This window comes from Myzus persicae, unplaced genomic scaffold (assembly GCF_001856785.1).
Source record: "Myzus persicae strain clone G006 unplaced genomic scaffold, MPER_G0061.0, whole genome shotgun sequence".
NCBI classification, from domain to species: Eukaryota; Metazoa; Arthropoda; class Insecta; order Hemiptera; family Aphididae; genus Myzus; species Myzus persicae.
Window position 1 is genome coordinate 1,556,048 of NW_019100581.1, and position 17,770 is coordinate 1,573,817.

The 17,770-nt window shown below is 32.5% G+C and overlaps 1 protein-coding gene across 1 annotated transcript in view; it reads left to right on the forward strand.

The window, feature by feature from the left end:
- LOC111034207 overlaps positions 1-6,199 on the forward strand; it is a 12,668-nt gene extending 6,469 nt beyond the window's left edge. Inside the window, exons 11-17 of the mRNA XM_022315309.1 lie at positions 2,051-2,103; positions 2,211-2,244; positions 3,378-3,572; positions 4,464-4,643; positions 4,902-5,066; positions 5,321-5,467; positions 6,019-6,199. Of these exons, the coding sequence (XP_022171001.1) occupies positions 2,051-2,103; positions 2,211-2,244; positions 3,378-3,572; positions 4,464-4,643; positions 4,902-5,066; positions 5,321-5,467; positions 6,019-6,047 (803 nt within the window). The 3' untranslated portion in view covers positions 6,048-6,199. The remainder of the gene's footprint in view (positions 1-2,050; positions 2,104-2,210; positions 2,245-3,377; positions 3,573-4,463; positions 4,644-4,901; positions 5,067-5,320; positions 5,468-6,018) is intronic.
- The last annotated feature ends 11,571 nt before the right edge of the window (positions 6,200-17,770 follow it).

Here is a 17,770-nt window from a genome sequence, read left to right on the forward strand (position 1 = left end):
TCTCCGGTCACCGCGACTTGTCCGGAGAAAAATGCCGCCCGGTGGCCGAGGATCGAACCGCGACCGGCTGCGTCGCAGCGGAAGAGTCAGACCACTCGGTCACCTCGTCCCCCGTTGTCACTTTTATATTTTCTAATACCTGTCGATTATTACACTAAAACACTTTCAACATAATTACAGTGTATAATGGGCCCATTTCTTTCAACAAATAATTGTACCTATAATAGATCAATTTACTATAAAGCCGGATTCCCTGCGACGCGACGTCGTCGGTCGGATCTCGTCCAAAAGTTGAGCTTGGCCCAACTCTTTATATTTTCCAGTGGATCGTGGTTAGTAAATGTTACCACGATTACAACAGCCAATCAGAATACGATAAAAGGCACACACAATACAACATACGACGTAGCAGTGAACCCGACTTAATAGCAAAGCCAACAACACAATAAATTGGATTGGCTGAGCTCAAAGTTGGGCGTTAGTCAAGAAGAGACAACAAATAGTGCACTGACATCCTCTGATATCCCATCATCATGAATACTCTTACTCATTATTGGTATATCAACTAAATATTACCGCATTCGTTTTGAATTTTTTCAAATGTTGAAGTTTAGTAATATTTTGCTATTGGATGTTGAAACATGAACTATAATTCTAAATGTTTTCGAAAACATTAGTTTCAGCATAATTTTCATGCATTTCACAATGAGCATAAAACGATTTATATACAATAAACGTGTAAAAAATATCAGCCACCCAATGATGAAACTTTCTACATTTATGAGTCTATACATAATTGATTTTTATCATGAGTTCATAAAATTACGTTTTGAATACATTTAATATTGACCACTAGTAAGCTTAAGATCCTATCACTTCCATCAGACAGCCTGCAATCGTTGACACACTGCCGAATGTCACTAGTGGTAAAAAGTAAAAATTACAAGAACAACAAAAACATTCGATCAGCAAATACAAATATACCATATGAAATTATAAGACGGAGTTGTTGAATCTTGAAGTTAGGTCAGTAATAATATTATTGTGACGTAATAACTGTGGACTTCAATATTATTTTTAACTGAAAATAATAAAGTTCTAGGAATAAAATATTGCAAAAGTATAACCGGAATGCACACACCCGATTGCAATGTATTGGTACTTGGTAGGTATGCACTATACGACGTATAAGTAAACTTAGTATGGTCAAAATTGCTTTATAATCACGATATTTTCAAAATAAATACCTATACTAATAATACTGAAAAAATTATTTGAATTTGAATCGACATTGTTACAAAATAATCGGACGACAATTGTGCCGTTTTGATATCTAAAACATACTTTAGGGCCGATCGAGTTGAAAACTGTTTTGTCCGGTATGGCCTACAGTATCTATTTTACGCCAAACAATAATAGCAAATTCCGGAAAATGCACATATACAGATATTTATGGGCTGGTTTTGAGAAAACATTTTTGGATCGATACAAACAATTTACAATAGTAGGTCCAGGCAATGATAATAATAATATTGTTGTCGCCATATTAATGTGACAATACACACGTACCTATCACCCTTTGCAATAGACTGAATATAAATGTATAAAGTTTGTCAATATAATTAACAATTTAAATATTTTATACCTATAATGACTATTGTTATTGCAACAAAGTACACTAAACCGTTGGATTGTTCGTGTATACATAATTACTAAAAAGGTCCATTATGTGTATTATACTGTACAATATCATATCATTTGTAATAAAAAATTTAAAAATTTAAAATCAGTATGAAAGTTAAAGCTATGCCAGTATAAAGTAATTTTTAAATATTTGTATTATAATTAAACTGGACATTTTACATCAAATAAAATGTAAAACATTTTGAACACATGATATTTCATAATATGATTAATAACAAGTGATTGAATTAAAAACTTTAAAATTATGATACATTTTAATTAATTATTTATTGAATTCTTACTGAAAGTCAAATAGTTAGCTATTTTTAATTTTAGCATATTAATTTACATTATTTTTTTTTCTTAGGTTTATCAATGGACGCTTTAAAATTCATGTGTTTACTAACTTATGTTATGCTTGTAAGTATATATAACTACTGTGTGTAGTATGTTGTTTATCTAAATTATATCCAAATAAATTCAACAATATTGCTTAAATACGTGATTAATTATTGATTAATTATTAGATTGTGAAAAAAGAAAATATGATTCCAGAGATAGGTAAGACATTTTATAAATATTTGTTTTAAAAGTATACACAAAGCACTAATAGTTTAAAATTTAAACTTTGAAGTTTAATCCTAGGTCTTCTTACAAAATTAAATACAAGTATTAATTAATATTACTAGTCACTAGATAAACATCTGGCAGAAATCTTAACAAAAATCAAGCCATTGTCATCCAAACAATTTTAAACTACGATATTAGTGAAAATAAATGCAAATTCCACATAACTATTTGTACCTACGAACAATTAATATCACTTAACATTCACTGCAACATATTATATTAAATGTGTCCTAATATAATAATTTTTGGAACGATGGTATCATTGTTTGTTGTTCCGCATTTAGCTTTAAAATAACATAAAATTAAAGTTAAGCCCAAAGCAACCCGGTATAAAAATATAGGTAGCGTGTTAGTGCTTTCTTTCGGTCAAAAGGACTGAATCTGTTTCGAATACGTCAACGAGTATTGATCAGTAACTGAAGTTTTTAATCCAAAATACACCTTGAATCGAAATTCATTAGCAAATATTGGCTAGCTACGAAGAAGACGTTATCAAGAATTAAAGCAATGCTCACTTCGAGTGTTTAAAAATGGAAAAACTTGTATGAAGGAAGACTTAAGGTGGAAAGTCAAACCGTCTGCTGTAATTATTTTATTCTGCCAGGTGTACAAATCATCGTAAAGTTTTCAATTAAATTCGTCTCACGGATCGGATGACTTCAATTCGGTTGATTTTTGGATAATCAAATGTCACGAAACCGCTCTCGTGACAATTTCTCGATGAATCTGCGGTGTAGAACTAGAACCAGAAGAAGTCTTTAAACGGTTCAACAAACGATTACAACGATATCGGGAATTCTAACCAGATATTTCCAGTGATCATTATGAAGATCGCAAACATAATATACATGTTATTTGCTGACACAAGCACTCGGTTTCAATTATTATTATTCGTTATTGATTACAAGTAAATTGAAATATATACCCCGTAACACAAGATATGCAGTTTATCAAAGAAATAACTACATTTCAAAAGTTAGAGCGTTTAAAGTATTTACGCAACACCATCTTAACAGAATTCATAATACCTGAGCTATTTTAGCCTTTTTTATGTTTATTTTTAGGAAAAGACAACGGCTCTATATCAGGGTTAAATACCGAAAGAATAATTGATATGCTCAATAATAACGAAATGATGGCGAAAATATTTCCACTTGATAATCATTCAAATGTCAGAGTAGAAATGTTAAAGTTCTTAGGTGGTCCAGAAGTCAATGTAATAGATAATCTTGTCGCTGAACTGCAAAAAATTAAAAACGGTAGGTACTAATATTGAAAGTCAATATTTTTATAATTTTTCATAATACAATACTAAGTATAAATTGCGTACACTCACCTACTGTAATATATATCACATTAAATATAATATTATGAACGAATAACACTTCGTAGAATATTATTACTAGTACTAAGAGCTCCAAACTCCAAAGGAAAGCATATATTTATGAAATCGGTAAGACATGGACAAGTGTTGACCACACTTTGTGGAGTACAAAATATGTTGTCCATCGCAAAAAAGTTTATATTAACAATTTTGCTTTCCATATTTAATATAACATTTGGAATCGTTTTACTAATAAATGTTTATTTTTTTAGTCTTCAGATATATGAGGTTATATACCGTACACACATATTTGTATTAAATAATAATGTTTCCATACAATTATGTTTTAACAATAATAACTTGACTTTTTTTTTAGTAATAGAATTTTAAAATAACAATTTATTATTATACACATAATAATAAATAACTTAAAAATTCACGGCAGTAGTCAACCATATTATGAATACTCAATTAATTTTAAAAAATAAATAGGAACTTACATGAATATTGGTTAAATTATAAATCGTACATGTTTAATAATTTTTTATAGTCTTATAGATTAATATAGTTGATCAAACTGTTTCAAAAACACACTTAGTAATTTTTTATGCACGTAGGCCTTATCCCTAATATCATTACAATCTATATCAATAATAATTATATACAATTATATGCTTGTATAGATGTTTGTATGATGTTGTTGTTTACTTATAAGCAATATATAGACATATTATATTAGGTACCTATAGGCTATATGTACATTATACACTACACAATATTATGTAATTACATTATATCAAAACTATTGTATAATTGTTCATTTTAGCAAAGGGTAGTGATCCTGCCCAAAACAAATTAACTATATTTGATGTTATACAAAACATCGAGTTATTTAAAAAGTTATTTGCAATGAAAGAGTATGCAGATGTGAAAATTAAAAGTTACTTGGGCGTAGACTTCAGTCAACTTAAAAACGAGATCGTAGATGAAATGAATAAAAATAATGGTAAGATAATTATTTCTATGAAGTCAACGTAATTCTTTTTATCGTTCTTTCAAATCTGATGAAACCATGAAACTATGAAAGCAACATTTAAACTATATGATATTCTATATCGAAAATGGAAATAAATGTATTAATCAGCTTATAAAATAAAAACAACTAAATGGATAATAATTTATAAGCACTTATAACTTGACACCATATATGCATTTCAAACACAAATTTTCTAATGAACTAATTAAAATATTTAAACCCGAATAGATCAAGAAACTAGTGTTTTAAGTTCTGTCGTTCCCAAGTCAGTAGCCAACGCGTTAATGGCTGTATATACGGTTGGCGTAAGAAAAGCAAACGATCAAATGGAAAGTGTCAACGTAGATATCCAAAAGGAAGCCGATCGAATGACGAAAACTCCTGGCTCGTCCGGTAAGCAATTTGATCGTGACATACTTACATATACGACTCGATAAATTGCAGTTGAGTACAAATCTTACACGTCCCTTGCTGATTGGTGAACAATATACATTACCACACAAGCGGTTAAACATAAATAAACGGTTTAAGCTATACTATTGCGCAGTCGTTTAATCTGAAATTGCATTACTAGGAAAAGCGAAACAAATACAATATAGGTACCTATCTGGCTATCTATGTTTGAAAAGTATGATTTTTTTTCGCAGAAACCGATGGTACTACAGCGGGATTATTCCGAAAAGCCATAAATATGGCACCCAAATCAGTTCTGTACGGTCTAGCAGGAGGGAAGGTGGCGGCTAACAGATTCAGTAGTTTCTTTAAGAAGACAAACAGTGGTGCGCCTACTAACAGTAAGACGATTTCGAACAATATATAGTGTTAAATAAAAAAGAATAATATTATAAAATGTTGTTGGGGGATATTATTATAACCTATATTACGGTAAATGTAACTCAACTACTCGGCGCATCTTATAGCTAAAGAAGGTATACACCTTCTTAAAATAAGCTTAAAATAACTACGAACAATTTTTGACCAACCATCCATATAAAAGTTATCGTTGAAAATCAAACGCTGTCACAAGTATTGTTGTGCTGTAACGGATATACCAAACTTGTTTTTTTTTTCGTTTAATACCACCTTAATAAAATTTTGGAGTAATAATAACTGTAGAATGTAGGTTATATTTTGAAATTAAACATTTGGGAAAAATAAAAATCAATGTATGTTAAAGTGAATTCTGAACAATTATTCGAGTAGTTATGAGTGATAAGTTCGAATAGAAAATTACAATGTACAATGCATATTCTGAAATTTCAAATGTTGCATTAATAAAAACAAAACGTTATACCTTTTTATACATAATATTTATCTTTTAACAAATGTGTGATTTTATATTTAGACGAAGTGGCTGTTACATCAAACAATTGAAAATGTCATAGAAATGGATTTTTAAAAGAGTTTTTAAGTTCGTCATTTATTCAGATAAAATTAGTGACATTTTTCTTATTAAATGAAAAACATCAACATTCAACTTAATTTTTATTAATTCATCAATTTTCATCAACAATTTTTTTTAAGTTATATTTTTAATTAAATCAGAAAAAGTTTGTATTATATTAAATTATATAATATTTAATTATAATCATAATCTCGCCAAAAAAAATTTTGAATAAAACAAAAATAACGGTTTAATGAAATAAACAGTATCGAATAATTGAATTAAAATAAAACTGAACCTCTGATATAAAATTTAAAATTTGATTTATGACGTAACAAAATAGACAAACCATAGAAAATATATTAAACACACAAAATATTATAAGGTTTCTAAAAAAAAAAATACTAAAACACATCAAACCCATGGAAATGTAATTTACAATCGAATGGTTCATAATAAAAGATCATCCAATGCATTAACTATACAGTGTAATATACGTCATAATAACATTATTTGATTATTTTCAATTTAATATGAGAATAATTCATTCTATTGTGTGGTTTTAAATAATGTGAGGAAATAAATAATCGAAAAACCATAAAAATGAATGAGATTTAAATAAGAAATTACATTAAAAACGGCAATAGCAACAATAAACAATTCCAAAACTTCTATTTAAAAGCCAACCAAATTAGTTAATGACAAAATAATTATTCAAAAAACTGGTGTTTGCGTTATTAATCATTGTAGTGGAATATATTTCGTAAAATAATTGTCGTTAGTAAGCAGCAGTAGGTAAACAACACGCGTGGGATTAATAATGACGAAAAATGGATAACAGGCTTTAGGTAGGTATCCAACCATTATATTACATATTTCAAAAATATCTTGTTGAAGACTATTAATTTATTTTAATAATATATCACAACATTTTAACGGTATCGGTAGAGTTTAGCACTTGCGAAACTATATTATCTCTTGCACCCAACGAACCACGTAGTTTTTTTTGTTGCCGTGCAACACAAAAACATACAAAATATTTTACACCAAAGTTTTATTTTGCATGAACAGATCATAGGCACAGGTTTACCTGCGAGACTACAACGACATAGAAGATTTAATCTGAGTAAATTCATAAGCTCTTCTATAGTTCTATCCTACTCCCGTGACCCAAAACACGGTTTTGACCCGGTGGCCGGCTGTATTCGAAAACCGGAAATTTCCAAACAAACTTTACCCGTAACTATTATACAACCCGGGGGAAGGAGAACCCACCAACAGCTTTTCAAACCCAAAAACAGTCTTTCCGGAAAATCTACTATACAGTGTGCTTGCATATTATTTTTAAAAATAATGCCTACGTCGCATTTCCGTGCAGACTGGAACTTGTTGGTATGTTTCGATCCAAAATCCAATACGCTCCTTGGAGCAGATCCAGCGATTACATCTATGATGACAACCGGCCATTCATGTTTGTGACCTCCCCCCCCCCCCCATACACACACACACACACACACTATATCAGGATAAATAAAAATATACACATTATAGTGTGTGCAACGTGCCGTCTTTAAATATAAAATGATTAAATTGAACTCGATAAAAAATTCGTTAGAACAACCCTCACTCGTGACTGACAGCCAAGCAAGTTGGTTTCTGCGCGTAACTCGCTTAATCTCTGTTATCGTGGCAACGCAGGGCCGATGAAAAATATTAATAATTTTCACGACTTGAAACAAAACCTGCGGATCCCGTACACGGGTCACGGATAGCCACGGATGTAAGTCGAATGAATGGACTAGGGGCAATAAATCATGTTTTATACGACAGTAAAACATAGTCGCATAAAATAATTTTAAAAAATACACTTTAATACTTTTTACATTAGATTAACGGTAAATATGATTCCAGTGACAAACGTCGTGAAAAATATACTACATTTTAATTATTTGCATACGTACAATGGCAATGACGTAGATGCACGTGGGTTCGGTTGTGTTCAGTATTTTTTTGATGATAACGAAAAGTTCAACTACAGAGTCGAGTGAACAGTTCTCGTTAAGTTTACCATTTGTAGCCGCCGTAGTAAACCGACTGAATCGTTTTATACTTTTACCTTATCTCACAATATTATGTATTATATTTTATTACTTATTGTATTTCCAAACATATTCACGACAGCCGACTTGCTCGTTGATTCTGAGAATCTGACTCGTACAATTTAACGACGAACGCAACATCACGCCAGAGTTGCCGAAAGCAACACATTCTCGGCAAACCTGCTCATAAATTCTTAGAATTATCATATTATTAACTATGATTGTCAATAACAATTCGAGCCACAAACAAGTCGAAGGGTACAGCCTTTGATACCCGCCCGCCTCTCAGTCTCTAGCGTGTATAGCTAGGCGAGATTCTGTATAAATACTAGTCACACTACCCTATATAATTAGAATTTTAGTCAAACACGCCCTGCCAAGTCCATTCCCAGTACCTATTCCTTAAGGTTTATGCACTGGTATTTTGCCCTAAAATCGCCACTGGCACTTTAAGTCCAGATCCAAAGTATTGGCGTGCATAGTTAATTTCTCGGGTAGAGTTCTTCCGCACTTTGTCCACAATTAATTGTTTAGGAGGATATTAAATAAACACCAACTCCAAAAATCAACTGTTCATCTTCAATCAACCAAGAGGCCCAGAATCTAACCCTTTCCAGACGTGAAACTGCACACCGTATCTAAGAAATTTATGAAGCTCAGTAATGAATCACTAACGCGACACAAAGAACTCAATGTTGGAGCGAACGCGAGGTGGTCGTAACAATTATTTGAAGTATAGAAGCGGCCAGCTGTTATATAAAATATTATTTAATGATCAAATTAAGCTAGACTTTAAATTAAAATATGATTTTCCCAAACAATTAATCAAACAAATTGTATCTTACAGTAATATAAACTATATTCTTTTTTTTTTTTTTTTTAATTGATCCTGAGCCCGGCAACTGAGGCCATTAGCTATTAGTAGGTACTGTAGGTTTTTTTGTATTGATGGTTTGTAGGTTTTTGGAACGGTAGGGGGAACACGTGTGTGTTTGTTTTGGCAGAATTTCGAATGGGGCACCCGTAGGTTTCTGCCATGCCCCGGGGGTGGGGGATGGCAGCACTTGCTCTCCGGTCACCGCGAATTGTCCGGAGAAAAATGCCGCCCGGTGGCCGAGGATCGAACCGCGACCGGCTGCGTCGCAGCGGAAGAGTCAGACCACTCGGTCACCTCGTCCCCCATTCTTTTTTTATATATGTATATAATAGAGATCTTCGACAAGCATGGTCAAACGAACATCGTATACTAATAAAATAATGGGAGAGAATGGCCAACGACAGGTATATTATATAACATTTCTATATTTCTTGTAATATACTGGTGAAAAAATAACAGCTCAAAATTTCAACCACATTAAATTTAATTAAAAGAACTAGGTCCCTATTATTGCCTATTGGCTCTTCTTCCCTGACAACATACCAATGAAACATTAAGCCACCGTTAAAAATAACAGAATAGGCCTCGAAAAACCAACCCTATGAAGATAAAAGGAACACCCCATAATATGGATCATATTATATGGAATCCACTCACAACTAAGCACATATGCTTACCTGCAAATGCCGAGAACTAGTGATGTTATTAGAAGAAAAGTAACAAGAAAATGTTTTTTTTACTCACATTAATCTTGTCGCGATAAAATAGCAGAACTGCGAATTCTATACTAAATATTATATTTTACCATTGCCTATGTACTTGATAATTATGATTAAAAACAAAATATTTTAGTTAATACAATTTGTACATCATATTTTTGATGTTCTGAAATACACTTCAAAATTCAATGAATAATTCTAACTTTTACACACATTAAGTAAAAATATAAGCGTTATTAAAATATAAAATTTAATTTTTAAATTTCTTTTTAAATATGTCTTGAATATTGAATTTCTGAAATTTCACATTATTGCGGCAAACATACGAGAAAGAGAGGACGATTAGAATTGACAATATAAAACCAAATTTCAGAATCTCTCAACCTGGAACATAGAGTAACATCCTCAAATTACTGGGATTCATATCAAGTATAAAACTCAGCAAGTCATCAATAGAATGTATATTATACTTTTTATCATTTGATTTATTCAGATACCATTAATAATCTAGTAATTAGCAACCCTGGTTTTGATTATTTTTCTATTCATAAGACCAAATTACCATAATAGTATTATTGAAGTGCATTAAAAATGTATCATAACATTATGAGGTACTGAAAAAATGGGCAAATCGATATTATGCTATATATATGCCAGCTATGACTAAACATATATATATATACATATATTCTATACGATATCGAAAGACTAATAAAAATGGTTGTAAAATAATCGAAGGTATAATATATGTTCACTTTCAGGCTGACGGTATAGTTGCAAAATTTAACAGATTTACTTAAGTAGGTCTTATAAGCATGAAGTACAGATTAAGGACGAGCGTAACCGGTAGGCTTATATAACATTATGCAGCACTTATTATTTTGTCATGTACCTATATAGTTTGACTCAGACAGCCTCGGCGGGGTGAAAAATATTAAAAATAAAAACATAGATACTTAAAAAAAAAAAATGAATATTATGAACAAAAATAAATATTAAACACAAACACAAACAGTGGTGTATACTGTATAATTACGTACCTATCAAATAGTCAACTTGACCACGCGTATGAACACGGACTGAACAATAGCTAAACAATAAGAATAATATGCCGCTGGAGAAATATTTAACTGTCTCTTTTTCATTAGAGGTATATTATGTAATGTACATTATGGTGTACTACTTCCTTAACCAATCATATTTTGTGTCTGAAAAGTTGTTGGTCCATAAACCTATCCCTGCACGGCCGGAAGTCGACGAATTCGCAGAGAAACTCAGCTGAGAAGTTTTTTTTTATCATGTATTTTTTCAACAGAAATTTTATGCACGCAATCAAATAATAATAATATCGTGCAGACTGTTATTATTACATCGAGTTAATATTATATTGTGCTGTATTACTTGTGTTTAAGACTGCTGTATGTATTAATTACATAGGTATGACTGCCAGTGGCGTGGCGACCGGTGTTTACCTGATGCAATATTGCGTCAGCCCTAGAACTCCGTTGGCTGTGTGATATTATACGCTATTTTTTTATTTTTTGCTATTTGCCCGCATGGTTTGAAATGTTGTCACCGCGCAACTGATAGATAGTGGCTGCACTAGTCGGATCAAAAATGAAAACCCTTCCGTACATAGATTTCAAACGGAATCATGATTTCGAACAATAATATTGTGAACAAAATATAATTTTCTTAAGAATTAATTAATTTTATTTCGCATTGTTAGGTACCTTTTTTCGCGCGAATGCACCAATCGTAACCTACAGGCTACAATATAGATAATAAATAAGTTGTTCAGAATACTTTGATGGGAAGCTGCGTTCTCATTTTTAATACGGTTGATGAAAAATTCGAAAAACTCATTATAAATAAGTACACGATAACACGTGGGTTATAATTTCAATTTAATTCCAAAAATGACGTTGATATTAGTGTGCTCGCGTAGGTACTCGTGGTAAGTCAATACTTAGACGTCGAATACAATATTTTCACGCGCAACAAGAAAATGATTGGTTTTATTTGAACATGCGATGACATAAGACTTGATTCTAGTCCGTTTCAGTCGCGTATTATAGCATAATTCAGCGAGACATTTTGCGAAGTTTTTTTAACCATAGGTATGTATACCGTTACATACTATACCGGCGGCCTGTTTAGATAACAATACAATTCAATTTTTAGAATAAATTAAAATACATTATATCGCGAATTAACATATTAATCCCTATAGCTATAAAAACAAATACACGCTACACAAATATCCGGTAAAATGACGTTATAACTAACGCTACGGCCTGGTCTAAGAATCAAGGCCTCCCGCAGGGCACACCGGAAGCTTGTATATTATTATTCTACATTTGAACGGGTTTCCTATATGACTTCGATCGCGTCCAGTAGAATTCGGATTTGTTTTCAGCCCTATAAAGATTATGTAAGAAATGTCCATCGCAAATTCGTCATACATATTATAAACCACATAAATCGATTTACAAATAAGGCTAAATATTTTATATTTAACGTAAACGTTTGTTCATCAAATTTATCATTACATTTAAATTTAAAAGTTTTGAAATGATTAATTCGTAAAACTGTTAGCTGTCAGTTGTCTCAGCTTTGTTCTTGTACTATCTCTCGGGATGAAAATATTAAATATTCATACGGAATGTCATATTATCTGATGTCAGGAGTCACTGCTCCAGGATACACCGTCGTGACTTCGTGACTGCCACAATGAATGAGCCATTATATTATATTATATTTTTCGGATGCAAATAATTATTAACATCCATTCAGATATAAATGGAAAATAAACTTCGTAAAAAATCGAAGCCAAACAACGCGTGTCTTCGTATTATATTAAAATATCAAAAAATATCGCGTGGGACGTTTCTTTCACAACGCTTCCCGGAAATTCATGTAAATAAATGTTCTTGGAAATGTTTGTGGAAATGTGCTAATAATAGCTGTTTGGGTTTATTATGGTATTCATCCACGTGTAGTAATAACTAATAATAATATAGGTAATGCATGCGTCCACACAATTTTCCACGAACACTTCGAATCGTAATCAACTCTGTCGCAGCAGTAATAATTAATAAAAAATGGGGCCACGTAAAATACAAACAAAAATATGTCAACCTAATAGGAATTGTTGTGGAGCGTAAAAAAAAATTCCCCCTTTGGTAAACACGGTTTGGTATGTGAACAAGAGTAATGGAAATTAAATTACCATAATGTATCCAACCACCTATTTAATAACCAGTGTTTTTCCACGGCGAACATAATATATAATATTGTATTACAGCGGAACAATATTATTATGATAATATTATTCGTTTTAAATGTATAATAAAATATCAAAGGAATTACGAAAAAAAAAGAAATCGGATTTCGTTCTTGGCCCCGCGCTGCTTCACTCGTTGCCAGAAGGTGCATACGGTTTTCGCCGTTTAATTTTTAATTTTTTTGCAAATGATAATGCCATTTATTGCAATTTATTCCATAAACGTTCGTAGTATCATAAATTATGGTGCGACGATATCACCGATATCCACCGACTACCGGACTACCGATGTATCAAATATCGATTCGATATGGCATTGTGTTGGGCACAGTATACGTCGTCGTCGAAACAGGTCGGAATCGAGTCACTGAGAAATGTATTTATTCGATCGACTGTTGTCGTGTGATATCCAATCGCTGTGACACAAATAGTGCGGCGCTGTTCCTCCGCGGTCGTCATCGTCGCCCACTCGTTTCGAAACAAAACGAAAGATAGTTTGGCCTGGACAAGTCTCTGTGACGACTTGGTGGGTAAACCGAAAATATCACAAGCAAGAGGATTCGGGAATGACGTCGACGTATAATCAATGTACCTATAATAACATACACCTATACTGACAGACGCCAACCAAAAACGGGATTTTTCAAAATATCATCAGAGTCATTTCTCGCGTCAATAACAACGCATAACATGATTAATAACAATTATAAGTATATATATATATGTACATACGACGAGAGAATAGTATAATATACGCATACGAGTACATGCAGTGTGTATGCGTATTATGTGTGTACACTTGACAAAGCGCTCGAAGATATTGGCAGCTTGGTATTATTTATTTAGCCCGTACGACCCGAAACACCACTATAAATTATTACAATTTCCAAGTTATATTCACCGCAGTTAATTATACAACTATTACAATATTATGATCGTAAGCGCCAGCTGTGTTTAGATGCCGCCCAAATTTTATTCCGCATCGGGCAAACGTACCTATATATACGTATAATATTGTTGTTCGCGATATTTGTGGAGCAGGTCCGTTTCAAACGATACTGCAAACGATACATGTGTATATATATATATATATATTATGTACTATGTATAAATGTACGCGCTGAAACACACCGCAGCGCACAGATTTTAACTCTGAAATAACAATGTACGAGCAGGTTGACAGGATATAATAATAATATTTCCGCTCTTAAGACATACCTCTTGCTCACTATCTGCAACGGTGCATACGTCTTCTCGGCCAGTCGGCCACCACCTCCCCGCAGCGGTCGTACGATACTGCTCGATAATTTATGGGCGAACACTGCACGTATTCTAATAAAATAAACTATAATTTACGCGCTAATCGATTTGAATTATATTGTGAACACGTTTTGAGTTTATTTCGATTGCGTTGAATTTCATATTTCCATTTAAAGTAAATAATACGCGTCATCGGAGCAATGCGAGATGAATAAGTGCAGCCTAATCGCACAATACCTATATTATAGATAATAGATAAAAGTGGCTAATATTTAATACGTAAAATGTGTAATGTGCACCTGCTTATTAGTATATTATAATTTATAATATATGTGTGCGGAGTGATATTAAATACTACGTGCTTTGAAGTCGTCAAGCATATGAAATTTAAATGTGTGTATTTTAACGTGGATAATTCCATTAGGCTTAAAAAAAAGTTTGATATAGCAGCAGTTTTTTGCTGCGTTGAAATTGATTTTTGTGTATATACTGAATGAGGAACCAGTCAATTATACATTTTCAAAAATTACCCTATCGTACCTACTAATGAACTTTGATCTTCCAGTTTCCGAGAATTTATAAATTATACTAATGATATAATGCAGGTACAGAGATAAAATGACGTACCTATGCTATACATATTATATTATTAGGCGTCGTAAGAGTGAGGGAGTAGTTACAATATTATTTTATGTCAAATATTATGTATAGTTGGTCATTTTTCAAAATGAAAAATGCCAAAGGGTTGGAAGGAACAATGGATTTTTTGTACATTTTACAACCATGTAAAATTAATTAACCACACATATGCATGCAGATACTAAATAATGGACTTACATAAAACCTAACTGTAGGTGATAAAAATAATTTATCTATAGGTCGATATTTTTGCGAAGCTTATTATTATTTTTAACATTAAACAAGGAAAATAATTTTTAAAAAAAACAGCTTACGGGCAGTATCAATGTCGGAGGACCTACACGGATGATGCCCAGTGAAGTTGCTCGTTTCTGGAGTCGATCACTGAAATAATAATAATTTTCAGCGGCAGTTCGTTGTACCGGCGCAGTGTTGCTAGAAAATCATCATTATATTAAATTATTATTAAAATTTATTGTTTTTCAGAGACACTGGACCAGTTTGATAAAAAAACATTTTTGTTGACGAAGTAATATTTATTTAATCGATGCATAGTCGTACAGAATCACGTGTAATGCACCGTCCCTCACTGCAGTTGCTATAGCGGTACCTATAACGTTCATACTTTGTACAAAACGTTGGAATTTTTTTTTGTCTATTTCTGGAACGAAACCCTTCTCTCAGTATTCCCAGGCATTCTATTATATTATATACATAAAAATACTGTAGCGCAGCATCCGATCACTGGTACGATGGTCGTTTAAGTCTCGAACCACCCCGTCTGCAGTGAGCGAACGCCTTTTTTTATTATTTTTTGTTCTCGAGAGATGGTGAGGTGGGATCGAAGATGCGACGAGAAACGCATAAGTATATCGTAAGTATATCGTTTCTATAGAAAAACGATCAGCAGTCCAAACACTGACTTATATATTTTATGCCCGCAAGTATATTTGCAGCGTCCCGATTACATACCCTTACCAGTTACCGAACACCCCGGGGACAGCTATTATATTATATATAAACGCATGATGCCAGCCGGAATACACACTCGCATTTCACACAACAAAATACACCAAATCCACAAGTGAGAAACAACGCGATCCGCCATCTTTTTCAGGGTGAACTGGCTTGTGGCGGGGTACCGAGTGGATGCATAATATATACGTATATATATATATATGCATTACACCACCTATGCGTATACGTGTGTATATATGTATGGAGTTTGCGAAATGAATAATCGCTCGCCGGCGGTGAATCTTTACTTCTAATTGGATACAGGTCGCCGCAGCCGCCGAGAAACGCTCGCCGACTGCACATAATATAATACTTATGTGCAGCGCAATGGTAAAAAGGGAATAAAACGAGGTCCCCGAGGAATCGCTCTGAATAAGAGCGGCGGCGTCGGGACTCAACGACCCGTAGCGAGCGTAGTCTTCTTAACGGGTGTAAATGTATCGTCGGCTGTGCGCGTGCGATTATGCGATGCGTATTGTGATTCCCCCTCCCCCCCCTCCCCCCGGTGGCGGAGAAACGGCAGAAGAAGAAAATAAACCCAAACCCAATATTCGTGATACTAACTATAACGCAGAATACTATAATAGGTATGAACGCGAATATGATAATATAACATTTTTACAGATATTTCAATGATTATATTATGAGGCGTGACAGATTCTCGAAGTTTCTACACATTGTGTGGTTGACTATCAGTCATCAGAAGTATTGAAAAATCATTTACCAAACACAGTGGGTACACATGTATAATCATCCGTACGCCCTAGATTAGGTTCGTAAAATATGGTTGTACACGTTTTTTTTCTAATTTAATCGAATAAATACAATACACGCAAATGTATTATTCTTATACACTTTAATAACTTACAGGATAACTAGGTATCTCGGACGTAAGGTATGCTTAGAAATGTTATATACCTACATAATATAATATTGATAGAGAAGGATTTATAAGAATTATAGCTAGGGCATGTCTACTAGTTGCTACCTGCAGTGTTGTGCACAGATAACTTTAACATTATCTAGACAAAATGTAAGATAACCACTTTATAAAATACAAACACAACAGATAATTACAAAGTACTTAGGTTTTAAAGACTTTATAAATTAAAATATTTAATAATAAAGTATACACATAGTTATAGCTAATATTATGTTTATTTTATATACAAACGCAATATAGATCAGGTTAATAAATTTGAATAAAAGTAACATTAATGCATTGTATTGATATTATATTAAACATTTTAAATCGTTATTAATTACACTACATTTTTTTTTATGACATCGACTGCATGGTTATTCGCCAGATTTTATTGTGGAGGAGGGTACGATCAATTCGGAACACATGTATGCGTGTGCGGCTGAGATTTGTAACTAAGAACGCGGGTGGTTTAGAAGACATTTGTAACTACTAACTAATGCCAAAAACCACGCCAAACTAAGTCGCGCTTACTTAACTTTAATTTTTAATGAAGTAATGATAGTTTATTGTGATGAAAACAAAAAATAAAAATAAAATAAAATAAATTAATTAATGCAAATAATTAAATCTAAAAAAAATTAACAATTCATTTTGCTTGGTTTCAAACATATAAACATTTCACAAATACGCAGTTCGTATGATGCACTGTGAACTAATTGTGGCATTTGACATGTTGTATTAAATTAAAATTTTTAAAAATTTTAGATGAACTGAACAAATCAAGTGAAATTATTAATAGAAATTGTATTTGATTATTTGCAGATGACAGTTGTATTTATCTAGATAATATAAAAACACACTGTATATTTTTATATTATCTAGATAAAATAA